General features: G+C 36.9%; 1 protein-coding gene and 1 pseudogene across 6 annotated transcripts in view; one reads left to right on the top strand and one right to left on the bottom strand.

Moving 5' to 3' along the window:
* LIMS1 (LIM zinc finger domain containing 1) overlaps positions 1-4,258 on the top strand; it is a 167,282-nt gene extending 163,024 nt beyond the window's left edge. For 4 of the 6 annotated variants that reach the window (XM_053665254.1, XM_053665253.1, XM_053665252.1 and 1 more), the window contains one exon: positions 1,439-1,503. Coding sequence is in view for 2 of the 6 variants with exons in the window: in XM_037138351.2 (XP_036994246.1) it covers positions 1,439-1,553 (115 nt within the window). In the remaining 4 variants the exon portion in view is untranslated. Of the gene's footprint in view, positions 1-1,438 lie in introns of all 6 variants that reach the window. The other 2 variants (XM_037138351.2, XM_037138350.2) reach the window with 1 other exon arrangement.
* Positions 4,259-9,624: 5,366 nt separating this feature from the next.
* LOC119044127 (small ubiquitin-related modifier 3-like) lies at positions 9,625-9,894 on the bottom strand (annotated as a pseudogene).
* Positions 9,895-27,921: the final 18,027 nt, after the last annotated feature.

Genomic DNA, 27,921 nt, shown 5'->3' with positions numbered 1-27,921 from the left:
CCAAGCATATGCCCTAACTAGGAATCAACTGATGACCTTTTGATTTGCAGAAGGACATCCAACACACTGAAAGGCACACCATTCAGGACAATGAATTCATTTTCTTGAAGTTTCCAGTCTCTATTCATGATTTTTATGAAAAATAATTCAGTCTTTGAAATTCTTTTGAATTACTAGCATTATTATCCCATTCTTCCTTTATGGTTACCATTGTATTCTGAGAAGTTTTCTTAGTTTTTCAGTTTTCACGTTTATTTATCTGTAAAGACAAATTAAGGTTCAAATATGGTATTAAGACAATGGAAATTTTGCTTAGTATCTGAGAAAGAAGTGATCATTTCCTGCAATTTAAAAAATTATAGTTTTAATAGTTTCTGTTCTAGGAAAACTTTGGGAGAAATTTTTAATTTAATAGTTTAAATCAAACTGATCATTGAAATGTAACACATTTGCATTACTGCCAGCATTAGTATCTCTGAAAAACAACTAGAAAAATGTTTTAGCATCCACAAGTGCTTCTTAAATATAATTACAAAAATAATGCACTGGTTATAAAGTTGTGTATTTACTCAGTTCACAATTAAAGACCCTGGACTTCTAAGTAATAAGCTATTATAATCACAAATTAGCAAAATGTTACAGATAGGAGGCCATCTGAAAACTTGTCCTCTCCATAACTATTTTACAAATAAATTGATAATATGTATTGCTCTAGCTTTTAAAAAGAAGACTTTAATTCTCCATAGAATTAAAGAATTCTAAGGAGAATTAAAGAATTCTAAGGAGAATTAAAGAATGGCAAGCTACCATTCACAAAATGTAACCACAGGCAGTGTCATTCATTTGTGTTCATTAAGAGTGATTAAAAACTTGTATCTCCCCTACCAACCTTTCTGTCAGACAATCAACCAAAATAACCCATTCTGATTTAAGATTTTTTTCAGATGATATTTTAGGTTGATTTTTGGGGGGAAGGGAGGATGAGAGGCAAACTATTTTATACCAGCAAAGATGAAACCACATAACTATATAATTTAAAATAGTAAGATTAATTTGCCTTCAATAAAAAGTACCTTTAAATTACAGAAGTACAATTCTTTTCTTCAAGTAATTTTAAAAGTGTTCTCATGGTACTTTAAAATGTGACTAATTTTACTTACCTAAATTATATTTATGTTAGATTTCCTGTATACTTAGCCCTGGCTACAATGTAATACACATTCTGTGTTATACAGGTAGGTCTATAGGATCAGTTTATAGGACAATTGATTTTAAATATTGTTAATTTTTTATATCTACCACAATGACAGGAATTGAGATTAGAGTTATACTTGTTTGCTAACATATAATATCTTCATTTACACCAGTAAAATTATTTAACATTATTTACATGTTTATGTTAAATATATTTCCACTAATTTTTTATTATTATCTTTAGGAATAAATTTGTGGAGTTTGATATGAAACCAGTCTGTAAGAAGTGCTATGAGAAGTTTCCGTTGGAACTGAAGAAAAGACTTAAGAAACTAGCTGAGACCTTAGGAAGGAAATAACTTCCTTTATTTTACTTTTTTCTATTCTCTGCAAAGATAAGAGAGTACCAACATTATTGACCTGATCCACCCTATTTAAACCTGTTTCAGAATAATTGAGTGAAGAGGACCTATAAGAATGGTTTTCTTCATCTCCTTTTTCTCATTAAAAAAGAAAAAATGTTTGTGTCATCATATTTAAAATAGATGCAATCAAGATTTGCCTTTGTTAAGAACATTTACCAATTTATTAAAATGAAGATTATACTTCATAGCAAAAAAAGCATGCTTAAATGTTAAATTTTAATTAAGGTCCAAAAATTTAACTGCAACTTTTTTTGCCATTACCACTGAAATCACCACACTGTTGTCCATAATTCCTTTTTCCTTTTTGTTCTCTACAACTTTTGTTTTTAGTTACCTTTTTAAAGTCAAATACAGCTTTAAAAAATGAAAGTATGGAGTCAGATTTTACATTACTCAGATGAAAAAATATAAACATTATTGCATTTTGTACTCAAAAGAAAATTAATTCCAATTGCTATTGGGGAGTATACAAGTAAGAAAAATAACCAAGAAAAACAAGTCTTAATGGAATCTTAGTATGTTTATCAAACTGATGGCTTTAAAATGAATATACACGCTGCCACGAATCAAGTGTTTTCAGAACTACTTCATTTGATTTTTTTGTTGTCATAGTTGTTAAATGCAATTATGCTAATGTATTATGCTTAGTTTTTTCAAATTATGCTTAGTTTTGTATTTTGTTTTCCTTGTGAACTTCTTTCTTTATACAGTTAACACAGTAGTTATAGCTAGCTAATATAAGTTTGCCTTTTTAAAAATTTGTGCAAAAGTTTATTTGAAATTACAGTAAAATTTGCAGTATTGGAAAAATGAAAGTTTTTGTATGTATCACAGCAATTATGCTTCTAAGCTTAATGTCAAAGAGTAGTTGTAGAATAGGACATGAAATTACATTTTATGTGGCTTGGACTGTATGAGTTAAAAAAGTAAATATATATGTTTTGGTCATATTGCCTTTATAATCAAGTTAAATCTTTGCTTTAGACATAAATTTGCCTTGCCTTAGAAAAACACATAATTTAATTAGGAATTCTAGCTGTTCTATATAGTACCAACTAAAAATAAATGAATTGGTTAGGATTTATAAACTCAGATTCATTTACCACAGCTATGATTATATTTTTTAAATTTTTTATCCCTTTTTGGGAAACATTAAAATTAACTTCTGCTGTCTTATTAGAAGAGAATGATGTTGATAAATGTTTCAAGTTTTTCATTTCAGATCTAATAATTAATTGGATTTTATTTGTTGTAAGATGCATAAGCTGCACTTTTAAATTAGAAAGGGATGTTTCAACTTTAGGTCAAAAACAGTGAATTACTCTACTTCATAAAACATTTTATTCTGAAGTTCCTGGATCATTCTTTCTTAATAAAATTGTACGCAAAGCATTTAGTCATGAACATTATTTGAATGTTGCAGCTGTTGTGTTATCATTTAAAAGAAAGTTACCAAGATGGACTTTTAAGGGGAAAATTACTGTTTTTCCAAAAATTACTAAAATATTGTTTTGCCATTAAATACATTATCTCAGAATGCTACTACTCTGCCATTAAAACATTTCTATGCATGTATTAAAAAGTGTATGTATGCACTTTACAGGGTAAATCCTATTTCAGGTTTCAGACAACTTATAACCACTAACTTATTTTTAGTGTTCTTTAGAGCTGAAAGAATCACAAATGATTGAAAATAATTAAGTATATAGTTTAAGATGGCATGTGTTCAGAAGTTTAAAATAGTCTTTGCATTTGACAGTAAGAATAAAACTCCCTCCAGTGTGCCTTTTTCAGCTAATTTATGACCAGCAATGAAAACCTTAAATGTATTTATTAAATATTATATGTAGATATAGGCAAAATAGTACAGAGTTTGCAATAGGGTCTTGATGCTAAATTCTAAAATACTTCTATACCAGAAATACAAAGCAGAAAAGCAAGCATATACATATACATATACATCCTATATTCTTAATCACTTCGAAGATGCATGGACTGAACTTAGCTGCTTTGTTTGTGTACCTTACACAGCCAGGCCTCCTCAGTGCTCTCTTTGCTTACTCTTCTTTTTAAATATAAGATAATATTTCCTGGAAGTTCAACTTGTTAGGGTATTTTATCTTAATAAGGCTATCATTGGAGCCCTTACATGGGAAGTAGGAAAAAGTTGAAAAACTGTATTGGTATAGAAGACAAACTTGGTTTAGTTCATAATATTTTCTGTGGGTCTTTTCATAGCTGTAAAAAACTCAGGCTAGTAAGTATCTCTTTGCTTAAAGTCCAACAAGGCAGTTTTAAATAATTTATTGTTTTTACCAAATTTCTAAGGGCTCTTTTTCTTATCAAGCCTAGTTTAATTGGAGGAAATGTCTGGAAACAAATAAAACATTCTTTAGATCATATTGTAAGCCTTATTATTAACATTGTACCCAAAATGATAGGTCATTTTGCCTCACTTATTTGCCAAAATAGCCATTTCTAAGTTCAGGAAATTTCAGTGTAAGCTAACAGCATTCTTATTGTATTTCATTTTAGATTGTAAGCTCAATGTCAGGGACACTATATTGCTAATTATGTTTTTATATAGCAGCCTTTGCATTATACTCTTGGTACTTAATAAATGTTCATAATTAATAACAGTGTTATGCATTGTTTAATTTGAATGGCTTTGAACCTAGAACTATGAGAAGACGGGGTTAACATTTAAGAAAGCCTTTTTGTATAAACCTAGGTGTCCATTGATGGATGGGTAGATAAAGTATGGTGTATGCAGTGGACCGTTAGTCATAAAAGAAGGAAATCTTGCCATTTGCAACAACATAGATAGATCTTGGATTTGGAACGTATGTTAAATGAAATAAATCAGACACAAACTAATACCATATGATTTCACCAATATGTGGAATCTAACTAAACAAAACAAAAAACAAGCTCATAGATACAATCTCTGACTGCCAGAGGTGGGAATAGGGTGTGGGTGATATGAGGGAAGGAATTAAAAGGTACAAACTTCCAGTTATAAAATAATTCAGTGGGGTGTAATGCACAGCATGGTGACTGTAGTTAATGGTAATATAGTGCATATTTAAAAGTTGCTAAGAGAGTAGTAGATCTTAAAATTTCTCATAAGAAATAAATGTGTAACTGGTGATAGATGTTAACTAGATTCATTGTGGTGGCCATCTCACAATATATACAAATATAAATCATAGTACACCTGAAACTGATATAATATATGTCAATTATATCTAAGTTTTTAAGAATTTTGCATTTTAAAAATAAGGCTTTTTAAACTTCAGGGTTTGTTGTTTTTTGTTTTTTTTTAGGAACACAGTACTCTTTTTTTTTTTTTTTTTTTGTCCATAAAAATTTCTGTTTTTTTATTTTATTTTTATTTTTTTTAATTTATTTATTTTTATTGATTATGCCATTACATTTGCTCTATTCCCCCCTCCCTTCCCCTCCACCCTGCATACCCTTCCCCCACCATTTCCCCCTTTAGTTCATGAACATGTGTCTCAAATTCTTTAGATTCTGTATTTCCCCTACTATTCTTACCCTCGCCCCTATGTATTTTCTATCTACTGTCTATGCTACTTATTTTCTGTACCTTCTCTCCCCTTCCCCTCCTCCCACTCCCCTGTTGCTAACCCTCCCTGAGATCTTCATTTCTATGGTTCTGCTCCTGATCTAGCTATCCTCTTAGTTTGCTTTTGTTTTAGGTGTGGTTGTTGATAACTGTGAGTTTGCTGTCCTTTCACTGTTCATCTTTTTAATCTTCTTTTTCTTAGGTAAGTCCCTTTAACATTTCATATAATAAGGGTTTGGTGATGATGAACTCCTTGAATTTGGTCTTATCTGAGAAGCACTTTATCTGTCCTTCCATTCTAAATGAAAGTTTTGCTGGGTAGAGCAATCTTGGTTGTAGATCTTTGGTTTTCATGACTTGGAATACCTCTTTCCAGCCCCTTCTTGCCTGTAAGGTCTCTTTTGAGAAATCAGCTGACAGTCTGATGGGAACTCCTTTGTAGGTGACTGTCCCCTTAGCTCTTGCTGCTTCTAGGATTCTCTCCTTCATTTTAATCTTGGCTAATGTAATTATGATGTGCCTTGGTGTGTTCCTTCTTGAGTCCAACTTCTTTGGAACTCTCTGAGCTTCCTGGATTTCTCGGAAGTCTATTTCCTTTGCCATCTTGGGGAAATTCTCCTTTATTATTTGTTCAAATAATTTTTCAACTGGTGGTTGTGCCTTTCCCCCCTTCTGGCACCCCTATAATTCGGATGTTGGAACGTTTAAAGATGTCCTGGAGGTTCCTAAGCTTCTCCTCATTTTTCTGAATTCTTATTTCTTCATTCCTTTCTATTTGATCCTTTTTTTCTTCCTTCTGGTTCTCTCCCTTGATTTGAGTCCCAATTTTCTTTCCATTACTATTGGAATCTTTTGTATCCCCATTCATTTCAATTAATTTAGCTTCCATATGTTTCTCTAATTTGTGACTAAAGTCAACCAGTTCTGTAAGGATCCTTATAACCAGTGTTTTGAACTGTGCATCTGAAAGACTGGCTATTTCTTCATCACTTAGGTCTATCGGTTCTGGGGCTCTGAGTTGTCCTAGAGCCATTTTTGGTCTATTCGTGCTGTGAAGTGAGCGGAGCGAAGCCTTAGTTGTTTACCAGGACGGGGCGACCCAGGTCGCTGGTTTGTGACGCTGTGTGTGGGGGCGTGGTCAGAGAGGGAGCAATGGTGGTCCTCTCCGCTAGCCCAGTGCTTCCAGTCACTCCGCACGCCTGGGGTTTATCCGATCGGAATTGCGCGAGCCTGCTGCCCTGCGCCGGCTTCCCTTCTCACTGGCTTCTCCGCACGTAAATGCGCGAGACTGAGCGACCCACCGCGCCCCTTCTTTGTGCGCTCCTGCAGCCAGCTCGCTCGCAATCGCGCCCTCGGTTCCCTGGGCGCACCGCGCACCGCCCCGGGAATTTTTTCTTGCTAACCTGCTCCGCTGCTGGCCTGGCTCCTCGTACCGGTCCAGCCGAGTATCTAGTTGTCCTTTGGACTCCGTATTGTCGATTTTCCGTGTGGCTTGGTTGTGACTGTTGTTAAAAATAGTTGTTCTTAGATTTGGTTGTGCACAGAGGCGAGGTGGATCCTCCATCTACGTCTCCATCTTGGCGGAAGTCCCGGAACACAGTACTCTTTCTAAATCCATGAAAAATATCAAATTAAATTTCTTCAGAGAAAATTCAGAAGGCAGTTTCCACAAATACTGTCTTTTTTTATCCTTATCACTCTATGAGTTGCTTAAAATCCTTCCCACCTTTAGAGCAGAGGATTTGCAGAGGGATGTTAAGTAGGACCTGTTTCCCTTGGCATGTGTGTGTGTGAGATGTATTTATGTGTTTGTATGTGTAAAAATTCAAGTACTCTTGAATATATAGTGCAAACATTCATGTGTATGAATAAAAGAAAATGATCTGGTTACTATGAATGATAATAGGCCAAATTTTAGAAGCATATAGAATGGTGGTCAAATCTTCCTACTATTCACCGTAGATTTTGATAGTTTTCAATTTTTTTTAAATTTTCAGACGTTTATTTAAACAACAGGACACTCGAAGGGAAAACTATCTAGGATTCACTTTTTTTAGAGTAATTTATCCCTCCTTAAAGACAGATTTTCCTACATGTAGGAGCTATGTATAAAAAAAGTTATAGACTCCCAGCCAAGAAGGAGGTGTAGGTAGATACACTTTGCCTCCTTGCACAACCAAAAAAAGGACAACAAATTTAAAACCAAAAACTAACCAGAACTGTCAGAAAATCAAACTGTGTGTAAGTTCAACAACCAAGGAGTAAAGAAACATTCATCCAAACTGGTAGGCAGGGCAAAGACAAGCAGCTGGGATGGAGAGAACTCACAGCAAGGCAATGGCTGGTGGACCTGGCAGTTTCACATTTGCATGCAGCTAAACCGGGAGAAACAATTGGGGAGCAAGACAGACTGCACAACCCAGGGAAAATAAAGCCTCAACACCTCTCTGGCAGTAACACCTGTGGGGGATGAGGTAGGAAAAACTCTTAGCCTTATAGCAGACTTTGTTGGAGAAACCCACAGGGTCCTAGAATGTACACAAAACCACCCACCCAAGAATCAGCACCAGAAGGGCCCAATTTGCTTGTGGGTACTGGGGGAAGTGATTGAAAGTGGGCTGAGAGCTAAGCAAGTAGTGTTGTTCCCTCGTGGACCCCTCCCTCCACACAGCACCACAATGCAGTAATGTGGGTTGCCCTGCCCTGGTGAATACCTAGGGCTCTGCCCCTTAGTACCTAACAGGCTTGCCAAAACAACAACAACAAAATGTGGCCCAAATGAGAAAACCAAAGTTTCAGAAAAAATACAACTAAGCAATGAAGAGATAATCAAGCATTCAGGTGCAGAGTTCAACACAGTGGTAATCAGGATGCTCACAGAAATAGTTGAGTATGCTCGCAAAATAGAGAAAAAAAGTGAAGGCTGTGAAAAATGAAATAAAGGAAAATGTACAGGGAACCAACAGTGAAGGGAAGGAAACTGGGACTCAAATCAATGGTTGGAGCGGAAGGAAGCAATGAACATTTAACCAGAACAGAATGGAGAAACAATTCAATAAAATGAGGAGAGGCTTAGGAACCTCCAGAACAACTTTAAAGGTTCCAACATCCAAGTCATAGGGGTGCTAGAAGAAGAGGAACAGCGAGAAATTGAAAAGTTACTTGAAAAAATAATGAAGGAGAACTTCCCCAATCTGGCATTCCAGGAAGACTTGGATGCTCAGAGAGTCCCAAAGAAGTTCATTCGACCCAAGGGAGCATGCACCAAGGCACATCATAATTACATTACCAAAAATTAAAAATAAGAGAATCTGAAAAGTAGCAAGAGAAAAAGAGACAATTACCTACAAAGGAGTGCCCATTAGACTATCAGCTGATTTCTCAAAAGAGACCTTGCAGGCAAGAAGGGACTGGAAAGAAGTATTTGAAGTCATGAAAGGCAAGGACCTACCTCCAAGAATACTCTATCCAGCAAAGCTATCATTTGGAATGGAAGGGCAGATAAAGTGCTTCCCAGATAAGGTCAAGTTAAAGGAGCTCATCATCACTAATTATTATTCTTTAAGAAAAAGAAGGTCAATAATACGAACAGTAAATGACAACAAATTCACAACTATCAACCTAAAAAAGCAAACAACTAGAACAGGAACAGATACATGGAAATAGAGATCACATGAGGGTTATTAGCATGGAGGAGGAAGAGGAGAATGGGATGAAACATACTGGGAATAAGGCATAAATCGTAGGTGAAAAGTAGGTTGAGGTTAAGAATAGTAGGAGAAATGGAGAAGCCAAAGAACTTACGTGTATGACCCTACAATATAAACTAAGGTGAGGGAATGCTGGTGGGAGGCAGGTTACAGGGCAGAGAGAAATAAAGAGCAAAAAATGGGACAATTGTGATAGCATAATCAATAAAATATGTTTTTAAAAAGTTGTAAAATTGTCCTTGGTTTTACAATGATAAATTTAAAACGTTAAAATTCTCCAATCAAACGAACACATGGTGACTGCCAGAGGTTTAGAATGCCTTTGTTGTTGTTGCTGTTGTTAAACAGTGAAAGCAAAATAACTTACTGGAGAATAAAAATAAGAACTGAATGAGTATGCCACTAATGGAAACGGTGGTATTTTCACAGAGCCAGTATTTTTTCCCCCATCTAATCTCCATTTGATGTCCATCAACATACTATTTGGCTGTCTAGTTATAAAAAGTGCAAATGCTTGTGCACACACATCAAATACCTATGTATCTTATTGTACATAAAGTACAATAAAGAGAAGGGGAAGGTGAAGGAATAGAAAAATCAGTAGCATACTGTAGTTGTCTGAATGTTGTGGAACCAAACAGCAGTTTTCTCAGAATGTCTTGGTCTGGAGGACCAGAGTTCTCTAATAAAGTAGCAAGTTACCTTTTTAGTGAACACTTCCTGTCTGCTGCTGGAACACACCAACTGTATCTTTATCCTCCATTTCCAGCTGTGCAGGTGTGTTTGCTTCATTGATTAGCTGCCCATCAAATTGCAATTTGATCTGCTTCATTGACAAAGTCTGTCCTTCACAATAGGTTTTTCTAGTGGCATATTCCTCTGTCTGCTACTGGACCCCAGAACCATCCTGCCCTGCCACCTTCAAGTTAATATCATTCTCAGTCTGTACCCCTTTCTTGGTCTTTTCATCACACATAGTAAGTACTAGAGTGTCCTCAGCGCTGCTTCATAAAAGAGGTATCAGGTCTGCACTCAGCGAGCACACAAGCAGTACTAGCACCCAATAACCAAAAATAGCACCAATAACTATTTTTAGATATTTGAGTATGTCAGCTATCTCCCACTGTTAGCTTCTAGTGATTAGAGGCCAGGGGTGCTGCTAAACATCTTCCAATTCATAAGAAAGCCCCACAGCAAAGAATTATTTGACCAAAATGTCAACAGCACCAAGACATTTCACAAACCATGTTTGTGTTGGAATCACAGCACCTTCTACCTACAATGCACAGATCTGTTTTTGTGTTTCAGTTAGGTTTTTACCTTTCTTGAAATAATAAAGCATATGCTGAAAATGTTGCATATCCTCTTCATCTTCAATATTAAAATGGGTGCATAAAAATTCACCAATTTTGATGTTCTTTTTTAATGCACACTGGTATGACAGCCGTCACAATACATTCTAACAGAAAAAAAAGTTTCCAATGAAGTTAAAGACAACTAAGCACTACAGGAAAACTAAACAAAGTTTTTGGACAACCCAATACATCATCAGCAAGCCTTGAGGCACTGTGTGTGGTGTGCTGGGAATATAATGCTCACTGTCGGAGCATTCCTCTTTTTGTGCTTCATCCTTCCTGGCTCTTCAGCCTCCTTAAGTGGAGATCCTGGAGACTCTGTCTGAGTCTTGCACTTCTTTTCCTTCTCTTGGCAGGTGCAAAGTTTTTACTTCCTCTTGTCCAGGTAGGGGGAAGGGGTAATTACAAAACATGGAAAGCATTTATGATAGAGTGAGCATAGGGTTTTTGCAAGATCACAACAGCATCACCCCCAGCAGAGTGGGAGGGAAGGCTTCTTAGAAGAGCCATTTCGAAAGAATACAACTTAGCCAGGCAAAGGGTAGGCCACAAGATGGGTTGCCTTGGACCTTTTCCATTTCCTATTTTCTCCATTTCCCATAGTGGCATCACCATCTATTGAGGCTTCCAACCTAATATCATGTTGACTTCTCCTCTCTCCCCACAGCCTCCACCAGTCCCCATATCTAAATACTCCAAAATTCATCACTAACTGTAGAAAGGCCCTGGAAACCCTCCCTACTTGCAGCTCCTGCCTGCATCCATGCTATCTCATTCTGCTCTGACTTCCAAGCAACCATCAATCAACTCTCCCTTGTTTATTAACATTGGCTTACTGAAAGCAAGCAGAATAAAGTCCTAACTCTTTCCTATGGTATCAAAGATTTTCACAGGTAGGTCCTAACCTCTTGTTAAGTCTTTGTCTCCCAATGACCAATGTGCACTTCTCACTTTTGAGATTCAGCTCAAATTTTACCCTATTTTTAAGCCTTTTCTGACTTATTCAAGCGAAATAAATCATTCTTCTCTGCTCCATGAGTTCTTTGTACCTCTATTTCAGTAGTTATTAAAGTGAACTGTATGTATTGGTTTCTATTTCCACTAAAAGTCTGACCCCTGGAGAAAAGGGCTGTATCATCATTGTCTTCTTTGCTTTCTTATTGATCTGAGAGAGAGAAATACTGATTTGTTGATCCACCCATTTATGCATTCATTTGTTTCTTGTATGTGCCCTGTCTGGGGATTAAACCCATAGCCTTGGCCTATCAGGATGATGCTCTAACCAACTGAGGTAACTGGTCAGGGCTGTGTTTTTATTTTTGTATCCTCCATTCATTCCACAGTGCTATGTGCCCTGTAGGAGCTCAGTGATTACTGAGTGATAGACTGAATATTTGGGCAATGTACATTACACTTTTACCCTTTTCAGGTATTCTACAAAGCTATTAGAATATTTTTTAAGACAGAGAGGAAGGGAGAGAAAGAAAGAAACATCAATTCACTGTTCCACCCTCCCATGCCTACACTGGTTGAGTCCTGCAAGTGCACCAACTAGGGATTGAAGCCACAACTCCAGCACATTGAGTTGACACTCCAATCAGCTGTGCTAGAAAATAAAACAGCTATAAATTTTCAGTCTTTGGAAGGCCTACAGTTCACCAGGGGCCATAAATAATGCATCAGAATATAGTTCGATAAGAACTAACATTAGAAATATGAGTAGGATACAGAGAGTGTTTGGAGGAGAAAATGGTTAATTCTAGGGATTCTAAAAAGATTTCCCAGCAGTGGTGATGGCTAACCTTGGGTTTGAAAGACACTGACTGCAAGAGCTTTTTTTTGGAGAAGGGGGATAGGGGCATTCTAGACAAAAGAACAGCCTACAGGGGGAAAAAACCTTGTGAGAATTTCCATTTACTTGGGTCCAGGAACCAAAACTCTGAAAGAGGGAAAGTTCTCTGATTGCTGGAGCTGTAGACTTGAGGGACAAAACCAACTGGTGCTGCTTTTGTTCCAGTTCTGTCCTCCTCCTCTTTGGTACCAGATGTAGAAGTGAAAGGCAGATCTGGGTACTGAGTCTGGGTGTTCTGATTCAAAGACTAAAATGAGAAGCCCCAGGAGAACTTCCGCCAAGATGGAGGTGTAGGTGGAAACACCTTGCGTCCGTGCACAACCAAATCTAAAAACAATAAAGTTTTAAAAATAATAAACGCAACCAAACCACACAGAAAATCGACAATACAGAGTCCAAAAACAACGAAATGCTCAGCTAAACCAGTAAGAGGGGCAAAGCCATCAGCGGAGCGGGTTGGCCAAAAAGATCCCCGACCGGGTGGTGCGCAAGCAACCAAAGGCGAGGATCCCAGGTGCGAGTTAGCTACGGGCAGACACAGGGAAGAGGCAGGGCTGGCTGTCTGCGGTCGGTCGAGCATTTGCAGATAAACCAGTGAAGAGGTGAGCATTGAGACTGCACGGCGCAGGGCGGCAGGCTCCCACATTTCTGCTTGGATAAACAGGCAGGGGTGAGTGGTGGGATGGACTGGGCAAGCCGAGAGGACCGCCATTGCTACCTCTCTGACCCTGCCCCCACATACAGCATCACAAACCAAGATCCAGGTGGCCCCGCCCTGGTAAACAACTAAGGCTCCGCTCCTCATACTAAACAGGTGTGAACAGACCAAAAATGGCTCAAGAACAATTCAGAGACCCAGCCCATAAATCTAAGTGATGAAGAAATAGCCAAACTTTCAAATGCACAGTTCAAAACATTGGTGATCAGGATCCTCACAGAACTGGTTGATTTTAGTAACAAATTAAAGGAACATATGAAAGCTAAACTAATTGAAATGAATGGTAATGCACAGGAAACCAATGGTGATGGAAAGGAGACTGGGACTCAAATCAAGGGAGTAGACCAAAAGGAAGGAAAAAATGACCAAACAGAAAAGAATGAAGAAACAAGAATTCAAAAAAATGAGGAGAGGCTTAGGAACCTCCAGGACATCTTTAAACATTCCAACGTTTGAATTATAGGGGTACCAGAAGGGGAAGAGGAACAGTCACGAGTGGAAACCTTATTCAAACAAATAATAAAAGAGAACTTCCTCATTCTGGCAGAGGAAATAGACTTCCAGGAAGTCCAGGAGCTCAGAGAGTCCCAAAGAAGTTGGATCCAAGAAGGAACACACCAAGGCACATCATCATTATATTAGCCAAGATTAAAATGAAGGAGAGAATCCTAGAAGCAGCAAGAGATAAGGGGACTGTCACCTACAAAGAAGTCCCCATCAGACTGTCAGTGGATTTCTCAAAAGAGATCTTATGGGCAAGAAGGGGCTAGAAAGAGGTATTCCAAGTCATGAAATCCAAAGACCTACATCCAAGATTGCTCTATCCAGCAAAGTTTTCATTTAGAATGGAAGGACAGATAAAGTGCTTCTCAGATAAGACCAAATTCAAGGAGTTCATCATCACCAAACCCTTATTATATGAAATGTTAAAGGGACTTATCTAAGAAAAAGAAGATTAAAAAGATGAACAGTGAAAGGACAGCAAACTCACAGTTATCAACAACCACACCTAAAACAAAAGCAAACTAAGAGGACAGCTAGATCAGGAGTGAACCATAGAAATGAAGATCTCAGGGAGGGTTAGCAACAGGGGAGTGGGAGGAGGGGAAGGGGAGAGAAGGTACAGAAAATAAGTAGCATAGGCAGTAGATAGAAAATAGATAGGGGGAGGGTAAGAATAGTAGGGGAAATACAGAATCTAAAGAACTTGAGATACGTGTTCATGAACTAAAGGGGGGAATGGTGGGGGAGGGGTGTGCAGGGTGGAGGGGAACAGAGGGGGGAAATAGAACAAATGTAATGGCATAATCGATTAAAAATGCTAAAAAATAAAAATAATAAAAGGAGAAGCCTCAGTAAACAAGAATAACAAAGAAATTGCTGAGAGAGAATTGTTCAGAGATGTGACTCCATAAAGTTGTTTATGAAATCCAGGATTTGTACCTGAGCTGGTCCTGCATGGATCTGTTACTGTTTGTTTTGTTTTTCTTTTTTTAATTTTTAAATTACTGTTGACATACAATATTATATTAGTTTTGGGTGTACAAACCCATAGTTAGATGTTTATATAACTTATGAAGTAATCACCAGCATACATAGTTACTACAATACTGTTGACTATATTTCCTATGCTGTACTTTACATTCCTTTGACTATTTTGTAACTACAAAACTACTTCTCTATTCTTCACCTTTTTCACCCATCCCTCAATCCCCACCCCTCTGACAACCATCAGTCTCTTTTCTGTATCAGTGAGTCTGTTTCTGTTTTGCATAGACACTTCTCCAAAGAGGACATAAATATGGACAATAGGCATATGAGAAGATGCTCAACATTGCTAATCATCAGAGAAATATAAATTAAATCTACATTGAGATATCACCTCACACTTATCAGAATGGCTACCATCAATGAGTAAACAAGTGTTGGTGAGATGCACTGTTGGTGGGCATCTACCTTCTCTAAAGGATAAAATTTTACTTGATTCTGTGATGTTTTAAAAAGCATATTTACATGTTGTGCAGGCATTCTTATGATTTGATTCCAAGATATTTTCTTACCACAGTAAGAGATCCCATACATGTTAACATAATAATTCCCAATTTCTTCCTCCTCCTATTCCCTGCTAACCACTAGCATACCTTCTCTGTCTATGAATTTACCTACTTTGGACATTTCACATAAGTAAAATAATATAACATGTGGTCTTCATAACTACTTCATTCACTTAGCGTGTTATCAATTATCATACAGTACTTCATTCCTTTTTAACCAAATATTATTTTATTATGTGGATATACCACACTTTGTTTATAATTTGTAGTTGATAGACATTTGGGTTGTTTCCCCTCTAGTTATTATGAGTACTGCTGCTATTAATATTTGTGTACAAATTTTTGTGTGGACATACATCTTCACCCAATTTATAAGCACAGGATGTTTTATATTTATTCATCTTCTTTAATTCCTTTCCAAAATGTTGTATTGTTTTCAGACTAAAAATCTTATATTCTTTGGTTAAATTCTTTTTTTTCCATTTAAAATATATATATTTCATTGATTATGCCATTACAGTTGTTCTATTTCCCCCTTCATTCCAGTCCAACCTGCACACTCCCTCCCCCATTATTCCCCCCCCTTTAGTTTATGACCATGTGTCTCAAGTTCTTTGGATTCTATATTTCCCATACTATTCTTGCCCTCCCCCTATTTTCTACCTACCATCTATGCTACTTATTTTCTGTACCTTCTCCCCCCTTCTCCTCCCACTACCCTGTTGCTAACCCTCCATGTGATCTTCATTTCTATGGTTCTGCTCCTGATCTAGCTGTCCTCTTAATTTGCTTTTGTTTTAGGTGTGGTTGTTGATAACTGTGAGTTTGCTGTCCTTTCACTATTCAACTTTTTTAATCTTCTTTTTCTTAGATAAGTCCCTTTAACATTTCATATAATAAGGGCTTGGTGATGATGAACTCCTTGAATTTGATCTTATTTGAGAAACACTTTATCTGCCTTTCCATTCTAAAGGAAAGCTTTGCTTGATAAAGCAATCTTGGATGTAGGTCTTTGGATTTCATGACTTGGAATACTTCTTTCCAGCCCCTTCTTGCCTGTAAGGTCTCTTTTGAGAAATCAGCTGACAGTCTGATGGGAACTCCTTTGTAGGTGACTGTCCTCTTATCTCTTGCTGCTTCTAGGATTCTCTCCTTCATATGAATCTTGGCTAATATAATGATGATGTGCCTTGGTGTGTTCCTCCTTGGGTCCAACTTCTTTGGGACTCTCTGAGCTTCCTGGACTTCCTGGAAGTCTATTTCCTTTGCCAGATTGGGGAAGTTCTCCTTTATTATTTGTTCAAATAAGTTTTCCATTTGTGGCTGTTCCTCTTCCCTTTCTGGTACCCCTATAATTTGGATGTTGGAATGTTTCAAGATGTCCTGAAGGTTCCTAAGCCTCTCCTCATTTTTTTTGAATTCTTGTTTCTCCATCCTTTTCTGTTTGGTCATTTTTTTTCCTCCTTCTGGTCCACTCCTTTGATTTGAGTCCCAGTTTCCTTTCCATTACTATTGGTTTCCTGTGTGTTTCCCTTCATTTCAGTTAGTTTAGCCTTCATTTGTTTCTCTAATTTGTGACTAAAATCAACCAGTTCTGTGAGCATCCTGATCACCAGTGTTTTGAACTGTGCATCTGAAAGTTTGGCTATTTCTTCATCACTTAGATTTATGGGCTCTGGGGCTCCGAATTGTTCTTGAGCCATGTTTTGATCTGTTCATGCCTGTTAGGTATAAGGAGCGGAGCCTTAGGTGTTCACCAGGGCGGGGCCACCCAGGTCGCTGGGCTGTGAAGCTGTATGTAGGGGCAGGGTCAGAGAGGGACAATAGCGGTCCCCTCTGCCACTTCCCACCGCTGGGGCCTGCTCAGTCTGTCTCACAGCTCGCTCCTTCACAGGTTTATCTGAACTCAAATGTGTGACTGGGGTCAGCCCTCAGTGGGTCCACCCACTACTCCACACCTGGGATCTGCCCACCGCTGCTGGCAAGCCTGGTTTGCATGCCCAGGTCGTTCTGGTGGATCTTTTCTGCCCGACTTTGCTCTGCTGCTGGCTCTGCCCTTCTTACCGGTTTGGCTGAAGGGTTCGTTGTTGTCAGACTTCCATATAGTTCAATTTTCTGTGGTTTGGCTGTGTTTTTGTTGCTAAAACTTTATTGTTTTTAAACTTGGTTGTGCGAGAAGGCACAGTGCTTCCACTTACGCCTCCATCTTGGCAGAAGTCCCTCTTTGGTTAAATTCTTAAGTATTTTATTCTTTTTAATACTATTCTAAATGAATTATTTTTGTAATTTTCATTTTTGATTGTTCGTTGCTTGTCTTTAGTAGAAGGTGACAGATTTTTTGTTGGCCTTGTATCATGCAAATTTGCTGCACTTGCTTATTAGTTCTAATAGATTGTTTTCTGAGAATTCTTTAGGGTTTATATATGAGGTCTGACTGAAAAAAGTCTAGCCATTGTTAATACAAAGAGAATGGTTTGCATAACATCAGTGTAACCTGGCAGCCAAGGAGAGTGGCCTGGAATGTGCATGCATAAACAATAATGACTTCACTATACTAGTTAGTGGGGAGTTGTAGATGCCATTGAGTGAGCATGTGTACTGTGTGGCCATTGCATTTAAAATGACTGAGTAGAACAACAAATCTACATCAGATTTTGAGTTAAGATTGAACATTCTTCTGTGGAAACTATTTGGATGATTCAGAAGGCTGCAGCTATGGGCAACTGGTAATTGGCAGCTTCTTCACAACACACCTGCTCATGCATCACTTCTTGTGCAGTTTTTTAGTGAAACATCAAATCACCCAGGTGATTCAGCCCCTCTACAGACCAGATTTGGCACCCTGTGCCTTCTGGCTTTTACCAAAACTAAAAATTGCTTTTGAAAGGGAAGAGATTTCAGACTATCAGTGAGATTCAGGAAAATATGATGAGGTAGCAGGTGGTAACTGGGAGAATTATGTGAGGTCCCAAGGTGCCTACTTTGAAGAGGACTGAAGTGTCATTATTTTATGTACGATATTTCTTGTATCTTGTATCTTCTTCAATAAATGTCTTTACTTTTCATATTACATGGTTGGGTACTTTCTGGACAGACATTATATAAGATTATGTCATCTATGAATAGTAATATTTTTATTATTTTTACTTCTATATAGATATCTCTTACTTGTTTTTTTTTTTTGAGTAGAAGTAATGTCTTGTTCTTAATTTTAAGGGAATGACTTTCAGTCTTTTGTCATGGATGATGCCAGTTGTGGGTATTTTATAGATTCTCTTTACCAAATGTGGAAATTCCCTTCTATTCCTAGTTTGCTGAGTATTTCTATCATGAAACAGAATTGGAGTTTCTTAAATGCTTTTTTTCTGTTTTTTTTTTTCTGAATCTTGAGATGATGTAGTTTTGTCCATTAATTCTATTAATATTTTGTAATACATTGATTTTTTTGTATGTGAACCATATACCTGAGATAAATCCCACTTGATCACAGTGTTTATTTTTTCTGTTGCTGAAACTAATTTGTTAGGCATTTTGCTGAAGATATTTGCATTTATAGTCATGAAGGATAATATTCTTTAATTCTCTTTTGCTTCATTGTCTGGCTTTGGAATCAGAGTTATACTTTAGTTGTACATTGAGTTAGGAAGAATTCTATTCTAAATTTTTGAAGTTTGAAAATAATTGCCATTCATTCCTCTTTAAAAGAATGGTAGAATTCACAAGGGAAGCTATTTAGTCCTGGGCTTTTTATTATTGGTTATTTCTGATTACCAACTCAATGTCTTGTTACAGATTTATTCAAATTTTCTCTTTCTTCTTGAGTCATTTGGTAGTTACTGCTTCTCTAGGAATTTGCTAATTTCATTAAAGTTATGTAATTCACTGGCATATATTGTTCATAGTATTTCCTTAGAATCCTTTTTATTTCTGTAAATTGGTATTAATATACCTTACCTCATTCCCGATTTAGTAAGTTGAGCCTTCTCTCTTTTTTGTCATTAATCTAACTAAAATTTTGTCAGATTTTACATCTTTTGGAAGAACTAACTTTTGGTTTTATAAATTTTTTCCTATGGTTTTCTTTTAAATAATATTTTAAATTTTTAATTGTGGTAAAGATATGTAAAATAAAATGTATCATCTTTACCATGTTTAAGTAGTGTTAAGTATGTTTGCATTGCTGTTCAATAGCTCTTCAGAAATTTTTTATTTTGCAAAATTAAAACTATATACATATTAAGCAACTTTCTATTTATTTTCTTGTTCCCCTTACCCCTGGTAATCACCATTCAACATTCTGTTTCTATGAATTTTACTATTTTAGATACATCACTTAAGTGAGTACTTGTATTTGTCTTTTGGTGACTGGCTTATTTCCTTTGGTATATCATCCTCAAGGTTCATCCATGCTGTAGCGTGGAACAGAATTTCCTCCACTTTTAAGGTTGAATAATATTCATTGTTGTATAACCAGATTTTGTTTATCCGTTTATGTCAATGGAGATATACATTGTTTCTACCTCTTGGCTATTATAAATAATGTTACGAACAAGTATGTATAAATATCAAGACCCAACTTTCAATTCTATTATATATACAAACAGAAATGAGATTTCTGAATCATACTGTAATTCAATTTTAAACTTCTTGAGAAATTGTCATGTTTTTCATAGTGTTTGTAAAATAGCACAAACACTACGAAAACTATTTTACAATACCACCAACAGCATACAAGGGTTCCAATTGCCTCTTATCCTTAACAATTTTCATTTTCTTGGGTTTTTTAGACTAACCATCATAATGGGTGTAAAATAATTTCATTTAAGTTTTTAATAATATTTTCAATTACAGTTGATGTTCAATATTATGTTAGTTTAAGGTGTATAGCATGGTGGTTATACATTTAACTTATGAACTAAGTAAGTAGTCTACTACTCCCTGACACCATACATAGTTAACATAATATTACTGACTATATCCCCTGTGTTCTATTTTATATTCCCATGATTATATTGTAACTTCTTAATCCATTCAATTTTATCTACCATCTCTTCTAACCCTTTCCCATCTGACAACTTTCAGTCGTTGTTCTCTGTATCTATCAGTTTTTGCTTTCTTTCTAAGATTTTTTAGACACCAATATTAGTGAGATAAATCATATATATTTGACTTTGTCTGACTTATTTCACTTAGCATAATAACCTCTAAGTCTATCCATGTTGTTGTAAATGGTAATATTTCACTTTTATTAAATTTATTGTAGTTCAGTTACAGTTGTCCCATCTTTTTCCCCTTGCTCACCCCTACTTCATATCACCCTACTCCTACAGTCAGTATCTCCCATGGACAGTCATGGGATTGTCCATGCCCATGAGTCCTCTAGTCAAATTCTTTGCTTGCTCCATCCATTTCTTTCCCCTATTATCTTCCACCCAGTACCCTCTGGTCACTGTCAGTTTGTTGTTCTTTATTTCCATGTCTCTGGTTCTATTTTGCATACTTGTTTATTTAGTTGATTATGCTCCACTTATAGGTGAGATCATAGGGTATTTGTCTGTTACCCTCTGGCTTATTTCACTTATTCTGCTCTCCAGATCCATTTATACTGTCATGAAGAGTAGGAGCTCCTTCTTTCTTTCTGCTACAGGGTATTCCATTGTGTAAATGTATCAGTTTTTTATCTACTCATTTATTGATGGGCACTTAGGTTGTTTCCAGCACTTGGCTAATGTAAATTATGCTGCTATGAACATTGGGATGCATAGATTCTTTTGAATTGGTGTTTCAGGATTCTTAGGATATAGTCCGAGCAGTGAGATTCCTAGATCAAAAGGCATTTCCATTTTCAGTTTTCTGAGGAAATTCCATACAGTTTTCCACAGTGGTTGTACCACTCTGAATCCCATCAACAGTGCACTAGGGTTCCTTTTACTCCACAACCTCTCAAGCACTTGTTGATTAGGTTATGATGGCCATTACAACTGGTGTAAAGTAGTATCTCATTGTGGTTTTAATTTGCATGTCTCTGATGGCTAGTGATGTTGAACATTTTTTCATGTGTCCTTGAGCCCTCTGTATGTTCTCCTTAGAGAAATGTCTTTTCAGGTTCTTTACCCATTTTTTAATTGGATTGTTTGGCTTCCTGTTGTGGAGTCATGTGAGTTCTTTATATATTTGGGAGAGCAAACCCTTGCCTGATGTATCATTAGCAAATATGTTTTCCCATACTGTGGTTCCCTTTCCATTTTGTTGATGTTTTCTTTAGCCATGCAGAAGTTTTTTATTTTTATGTAGTCCCATTTGTTTATTCTTTCCTTTATATCCCTTACCCTAGGGGATGTATCAGTGAAAATATAGCAACATGGGGTATCGGAAATATTCCTGCCCATGTTCTCCTTTAGGACTTTTATGGTGTCAGGACTTACATCTGTCTTTTATCCATGCTGAATTTATACTGGTGTATGGTGTAAGTTGGAAGAGGTCTGGTTTCATTGTTTTGCATGTACTTATCCAGACCTTCCAACACCATTTATTGAAGAGGTTATTTTTACTCCATTTTATATTTCTGCCCCCTTTGTCAAATATTAACTGGTGGTATTGTCATGGGTTTATTTCTGGACGCTCTATTCTGTTCCACTGGGCTATTTGTCTGTTGTTATGCCAGTACCAGACTGTTTTTATTGCAGAGGCCTTGTAATATAATTGATGTCACGTATTATGATCTCTCCTACTTTCTTCTTTTTTCTCAAAATTGCTGCAGCTATTCAGGGTTGTTTGGGGTTCCATACAAATTTCTGAAATGTTTGTTGTATATCTATGAAATATGTCATTGGTATTTTAATAGGGATTCCATTGATTGTATAGACTGCTGTGGGTAATATGGACATTTTGATGATGTTAATTCTTCCAATTCATGAACACGGTATGTTCTTCCACTTATTTGTGTCTTCCTTAATTTCTTTCTTCAGTGTTGTGTAGTTTTCTGAGTACAGGTGTTTTACCTCCTTGGTTAGGTTTATTCCTAGGTAACTTATTTTTCTTGTTGCTATAGCAAATGGGGTTTTTTTCCCTAATTTCTGTTTGTGATATTTTGTTGTTGGTATAAAAAAAAAAACACCTTCAATTTCTGAATATTAACTTTGTATCCTGCTACTTGTCTAAATTCATTTATTAGGTTGAGTAGTTTTTTGGTAGAGTCTATTGGGATTTCTATGTACACTACCATGTCATCTGCAAACAGTGACAGCTTTACTTCCTCCTTATCAATTTGGATGCCTTTTATTTCTTTTTCTCATCTGATTGCTGTAGTTAGAACTTCCAAACTATGTCAAATAGAAGTGGTGAAAGTAAACAACCTTATCTTGTGCCTGATCTTATGGGAAAAGCTTTTAGATTTGCCTGTCGAGTATGATGTTGGCTGTAAGTTTCTCATATGTGGCCTTTTTTATTTTGAGGTATGCCTCCTCTATTCACACTTCCTGAGTGTTTTTATTGTAAATGGGCACTCTACTCTATCAGATGCTTTTTCCACATCTATTGATATGACCATGTAGTTCTTGTCTTTCATTTTGTTTATGTGGTGTATTACATTTATTGATTTGCATATGTAGTGTCTTCCTTGCATCCCTAGGAGAAATCCCACTTGATCATGGTGTATGATCTTTTTAATGTACTGCAGTATTCATTCTCCCAATATTTTATTGAGGATGTTTACATCTATGTTCATTAGCAACATTGGCCTATACTTTTCTTTCTTCTTTATGTCTTTATCTGGTTTTGGAATTAGGGAATACTGGCCTCGTAAGAAGAGTCTGGGAGTCTTCCCTCTTCTTGGATTTTTTGGAATAGTTTGAGAAGAATCAGGGTTACCTTTTCTATAAATGTTTGATAAAATTTTTCTGTGAAGCTGTCTGGTCCAGGGCTTTTGTGTGCTGGGAGTTTTTTGATCACTGCTTCAATTTCGCTAGCTGATATTGGTCTATTTGGGCTTGCTGCTGCTTCTTGACTCAGTTTTGGAGGATAGTATGTTTCTAGAAATTTGTCCATTTTGCTCAGGTCTTCAAATTTCTTGACATATAATTGTTCATAATAATTTTTTCCAATCCTTTGTATTTTTTCATATCAGTTGTAATTTTTCCTTTTTTCATTTCTGGTTTTATTTATTTGGCTTATCTCTCTTTTTTCCTTGATGAGTCTAAGTTGATTTGTTTATCTCCTCAAAGAACCAGCTCCTGGATTTATTGATCCTTTGGAATTTTCTTTTAGACTCTATCTCATTCAGTTTTCTCTGATCTTAATTAGTTTCTTCCTTCTGCTTAGCCTGGGCTTTGTTTGTCATTGTTCCTCAAGTTATTTTAGGTATAGGATTAGGTTATTTATTTCAAATGTTTCTTTGTTTTTTAGGTGGGCCTGTATTGCTATGAACTTCCCTCTCAGCACTGCCTTCACTGTGTCCCATTGGTTTTGTGTTGCTGTGTGTTCATTTACATTTATTTCCAAAAATGTTTTGATTTCTTCCTTGATCTCATTGTTTATCCATTCATTGTTTAATAAACTGTCATTCAGACTTCTTGCCAAGATGGAGGCCTAGATAGATACACTTGCATCCTATCGCAACAAAAAGGACAACAACAGATGTAAAAGCAGAGAATAAGCAGAACTGCTAGAGAGTGAAACTGTAAGGAAGTCTGACAACTAAGGAGTTAAAGAAGAAACATTCATTCTGGTAGGAGTGGCAGAGATGGGCAGCTGGGGCAGAGGTCATAGGGCAAGGCAGTGGCTAAAGGACCAGGAGGGCAAGGCAGAAGTTGGTGAACTGAAGTGGGCAAGGTGGTGGCTGGCCTACCAAGTCGTCCCACATTTACATGCAGATAAACTGGGAGGAACACCTGAGGATCAGGATAGACCATGCAACCCAGGATCCCAGCGTGGGAGAAGAAAGCCTGAAAATGTCTGGCTGTAAAAACCTATGAACTTTGCAGCAGTGGGAGAAACTCCCAGCCTCACAGGAGGGCTCACTGGAGAGACCCAGAGGGTGTTAGAACATACACAAATCCACCCACCTGGGAATCAGCACCAGAAGGGCCCAATATGCTTGTGGGTAGCAGGGGAAAGTGACTGAAAGACAGGCAAGAACTGAGCAAGCAGCATTGTTCCCTCTCTGATCCCTCCCCCATATACAGGGTCACAATACAGCAAAATGGGTTGTCCCTCCCTGGAAAATACCTAAGACTTTGCCACCTACAACATAACAGGTGCACCAAGACAAAGAAATATTGCCTAAATGAAAGTACAGATCAAGACCCCCAAAATAGAACTAAGTGATAAAGAGATAGCCAACCTATCACACGCAGAGTTTCACAACTCTGGTAATCGGGATACTCACAGAAATGGTTGAGTTGTGATTGCAAGATAGAGGGAAAAGTGAAGATTATACAAAGTGAACTAAAGCAAAACATACAAGGAAGCAAGAGTGAAGGGAAGGAAACCGGCACCGAAATCAACAATTTGGAGAAAGAAGAAATAAACATTCAACCAGAACAGAATGAAGAAACAAGAATTCAAAAAATATGGAGAGGCTTAGGAACCTCCAGGACAACTTTAAATATTCCAACATCTGCATCATAAAGGTGCCAGAAGGAGAAAAGGAAGAGGAAGAAATTGAAAACTTATTTGAAAAAATAATGAAGGAGAACTTCCCCAACCTGGCAAAGGAAATAGACTTCCAGGAAGTCCAGGAAGCTCAGAGAGTTCCAAAGGAAACATGCACCAAGGCACATCATAATTACATTACCCAAGATTAAAGATAAGAAGAAAATCTTAAAAGCCCCAAGAGGAAAGGAGAGAGATATCTACAAAGGAGTTCCCGTAAGACTATGAGCTGATTTCTTAGAAGAAAACTTGCATGCAAGAAGGGACTGGAAAAAAGTATTCCAAGTCATGAAAGGCAAGAACCTACATCCAAGATTATTCTCTCCAGTAAAGCTATCATTTAGAATGTAAGGGCAGATAGAGTGCTTTCCAGATAAGGTCAAGTTAAAGGAGTTCATCATCACCAATTCCTTATTAGATGAAACGTTAAAGGGACTTGCAGAAGAAAAAGATGATCAGAACTATGAACAGTGAAATAATAACAAACTCACAACTATCAACAACAGAACCTAAAAAACAAAAAGAAAAATAAACTAAGCAAACAACTAGAACAGAAATAGAATCACAGAAATAGAGATTTCATGGAGTGTTATCAGCATGTAGGTGGAGGGGTGAGAATGGAGGAAAAGGTACAATGAATAATAAGAGCCATAATGGTAGGGACAAAATAGGGGGGAAAGGTTAATAATAATATAGGAAATAGAGAGGCAAAAAAATTATGTTTGACCCATGGACATGAACTAAGGGGGGAATGCTGGTGGAATTGGGGGTGCAGGGTGGAGGGGAATAAAGGGGAGCAAAAATGGGACAACTGTAATAGCATAATCAGAAAATATACTTTAAAAATAAAAAACAAAAATAATAATCTGTCATCCAGTGTCCATGTATTTGACTGTTTTTGATTTTTTTCCTTGAGGTTGGTTTCCAGTTTCAAGCCATTGTGATTCAAGAAAATGCTTGATATGATTTCAGTTTTCTTGAATTTGTTGAGGCTTGTTTTTTGTCCTATAATGTGGTCTATATTTGAAAAATTTCCATGTGCATTTGGAAAGAATGTATATTTTGCTTCTTTGGCATGAAAGATTCTGTATATATCAGTTAAACCCATTTGATCCAGTGTGTCGTTCAGTGTCACAATGTCCTTGTTGATTCCTAGTTTAGATCACTCCATTGTTGACAGTGGGGTCTTAAAATCCTCTATTATGAGTATGTTGCTATCTATCTCTTTTTTGATATCCTCCAATATTTTCCTTATACATTTTGGTGTTCCTATGTTGGGTGCATATATGTTTACAATGTTTACAGCTTCCTAATTAATTTTCCCTTTTGAATTATGAAATGACCTTCTTTGTCTTTTTTTATGGCCTTTGTTTTGAAATTGTGTTCAGGCCTTTTGTTTCTTGGGGCTTTTTGATTACTGATTCAATTTTCTTAGTAGTAATTGGTCCATTCTAGTCCCCATTTATTCTTTAAAAATTATTTATTTATTATTATTTTTAACACCTGCTGGCATATTTATTTATTTATTATATTTTTATTGATTATGCTATTACAGTTGTCCTGATTTTATCTCTTTCCTCCTCCACCCAGCAGCTCCTACACCATCAGGGAATCCCCCCACCATTGTTCATGTCCATGGATCATGAGGATAAGTTCTTTGGCCACCCCATTTCCTATACTGTTTTTTACATCACTATGGCTATTCTGTAACTACCTATTTGTATTTTTTTAAAGCTGATTTTTAAAAAGATTTTATTTATTTACCTTTAGAGGTGAATAGAAGGAGAGAGAGAAATATCAATGTATGGTTGCTTCTCATGTATCCCCTGCTGAGAACTGGCCTGCAACCAAGGCATGTGCCCTGACTGGGAATCGAACCAAGGTTGTTTGGTTCACAGGCCCACACTCAATCCACTGAGCTACACCAGCCAGGGCCTATTTGTACCTCTTAATCCCCTCACCTTTTTACCCATTACCCCATATTTCCCTTCCAACTAGCATCCATCAAAATGCTCTCCAAATCCATGATTCTGTCACTGTTCTTCTTGTGTGCCCAGTTTGTTTTTCAGATTCAATTATTGATAAATATGAATTTACTGACATTTTATTATTCATAGTTTTGATCTTCTTTTTCTTAAGGAAGTCCCTAAAACATTTCATAAAATAATGGTTTGATGATAATGAACTCCTTTAATTTCTTCTTGTCTGGGAAGCTCTTTAACTGCCCTTTCATTCTATGTAATAGCTGTGTTAGGTAGAGCAATCTTGGCTGCAGCTCCCTGCTTTTCATGACTTTGAATATGACTTGCCAATCCCTTCTACTCTGAAAATTTCATTTTGAGAAATCAGGAGATTGTCTTATAAAAACTCCCCCCTTTAAGTAACTAACTTTTTTTCTCTTGCTGCTTTTAAGATTCTCTCTTTATCTTTATCATTTTGAATTTTAATTATGAATTTATTTGGACTAGGCCTCTTTGCATCCATCTTATCTGGAAATCTGTCACTCCTGGACTTGCATGTCTATTTTCTTCACCAAATTAGGGAAGTTTTCTTTCACAATTATTTCAAGATTTCCAATTTCTTGCTCTTTCTCTTCTCCTTCTGGCACCCTATCATGTTAATATTAGACCTCTTGAAGTTGTCCCAGAGGCTGCTCATACTATCCTTATTTTTTAAATTATTTTTTCTTCTTTTTGTTCTGAATAGTTGTTTTTTTCTTCCTTATGTTCCAAATAACTGAATTAATCCTTGGTTACATCCATTCTACTGTTGCTTCCCTGTAAATTGTTCTTTATTTCAACTAGTGTATTCTTCATTTCTGACTGGATGTTTTTTATATTGCTATGGTCCTCACTAAGTTCGCTGAACATCCTTATAACCAGTGTTTTGAATTCTGTGTCTGATAGATTGCTTATCTCCATTTTCTTTAGGTCTTTTTTCTGGAGTTTTTATCTGTTCCCTCATTCATGCCATGTTTACTTTTGCCTTCATTTTGGCAGCCTGCGTTTGATTTTATGTATTAGGTAGAGCTGCTTTGATCCGTGCCTCAGTAGTTTGGTTTAATATAGTAGGTGGCATATAGGATACAGTTTCACAGCCTCCCATATCAGTCCAGATGGGTGCTCAAGGTGCACCCTTTGTGTGGGCTGAGTATACCCTCCTCTTATAGTTTAGCATTAGTAGTGGTTTTCAGATCAATGGGAGGGATTTACCTAGCCCAGTTAGGTGCAAGGATTGGCTGTGACCACTGACCACCAACCTCTACCCTCCATGGAGGATCTACTGTGTAGGGGTGAGGTGGTGGTGCTCTGATGTGGTGTATAGGTATTCACTGGGTGTGCTGGCCTTGAAATTTCCTGGATGGCACAGGTGA

This window comes from Artibeus jamaicensis, unplaced genomic scaffold, assembly GCF_021234435.1.
Source record: "Artibeus jamaicensis isolate MK-2021 breed Jamaican fruit bat unplaced genomic scaffold, CSHL_Jam_final contig_399, whole genome shotgun sequence".
Taxonomy (NCBI): Eukaryota; Metazoa; Chordata; class Mammalia; order Chiroptera; family Phyllostomidae; genus Artibeus; species Artibeus jamaicensis.
Note: the sequence above shows the minus strand (reverse complement) of the source record. Positions and strands in the feature narration are given on the sequence as shown.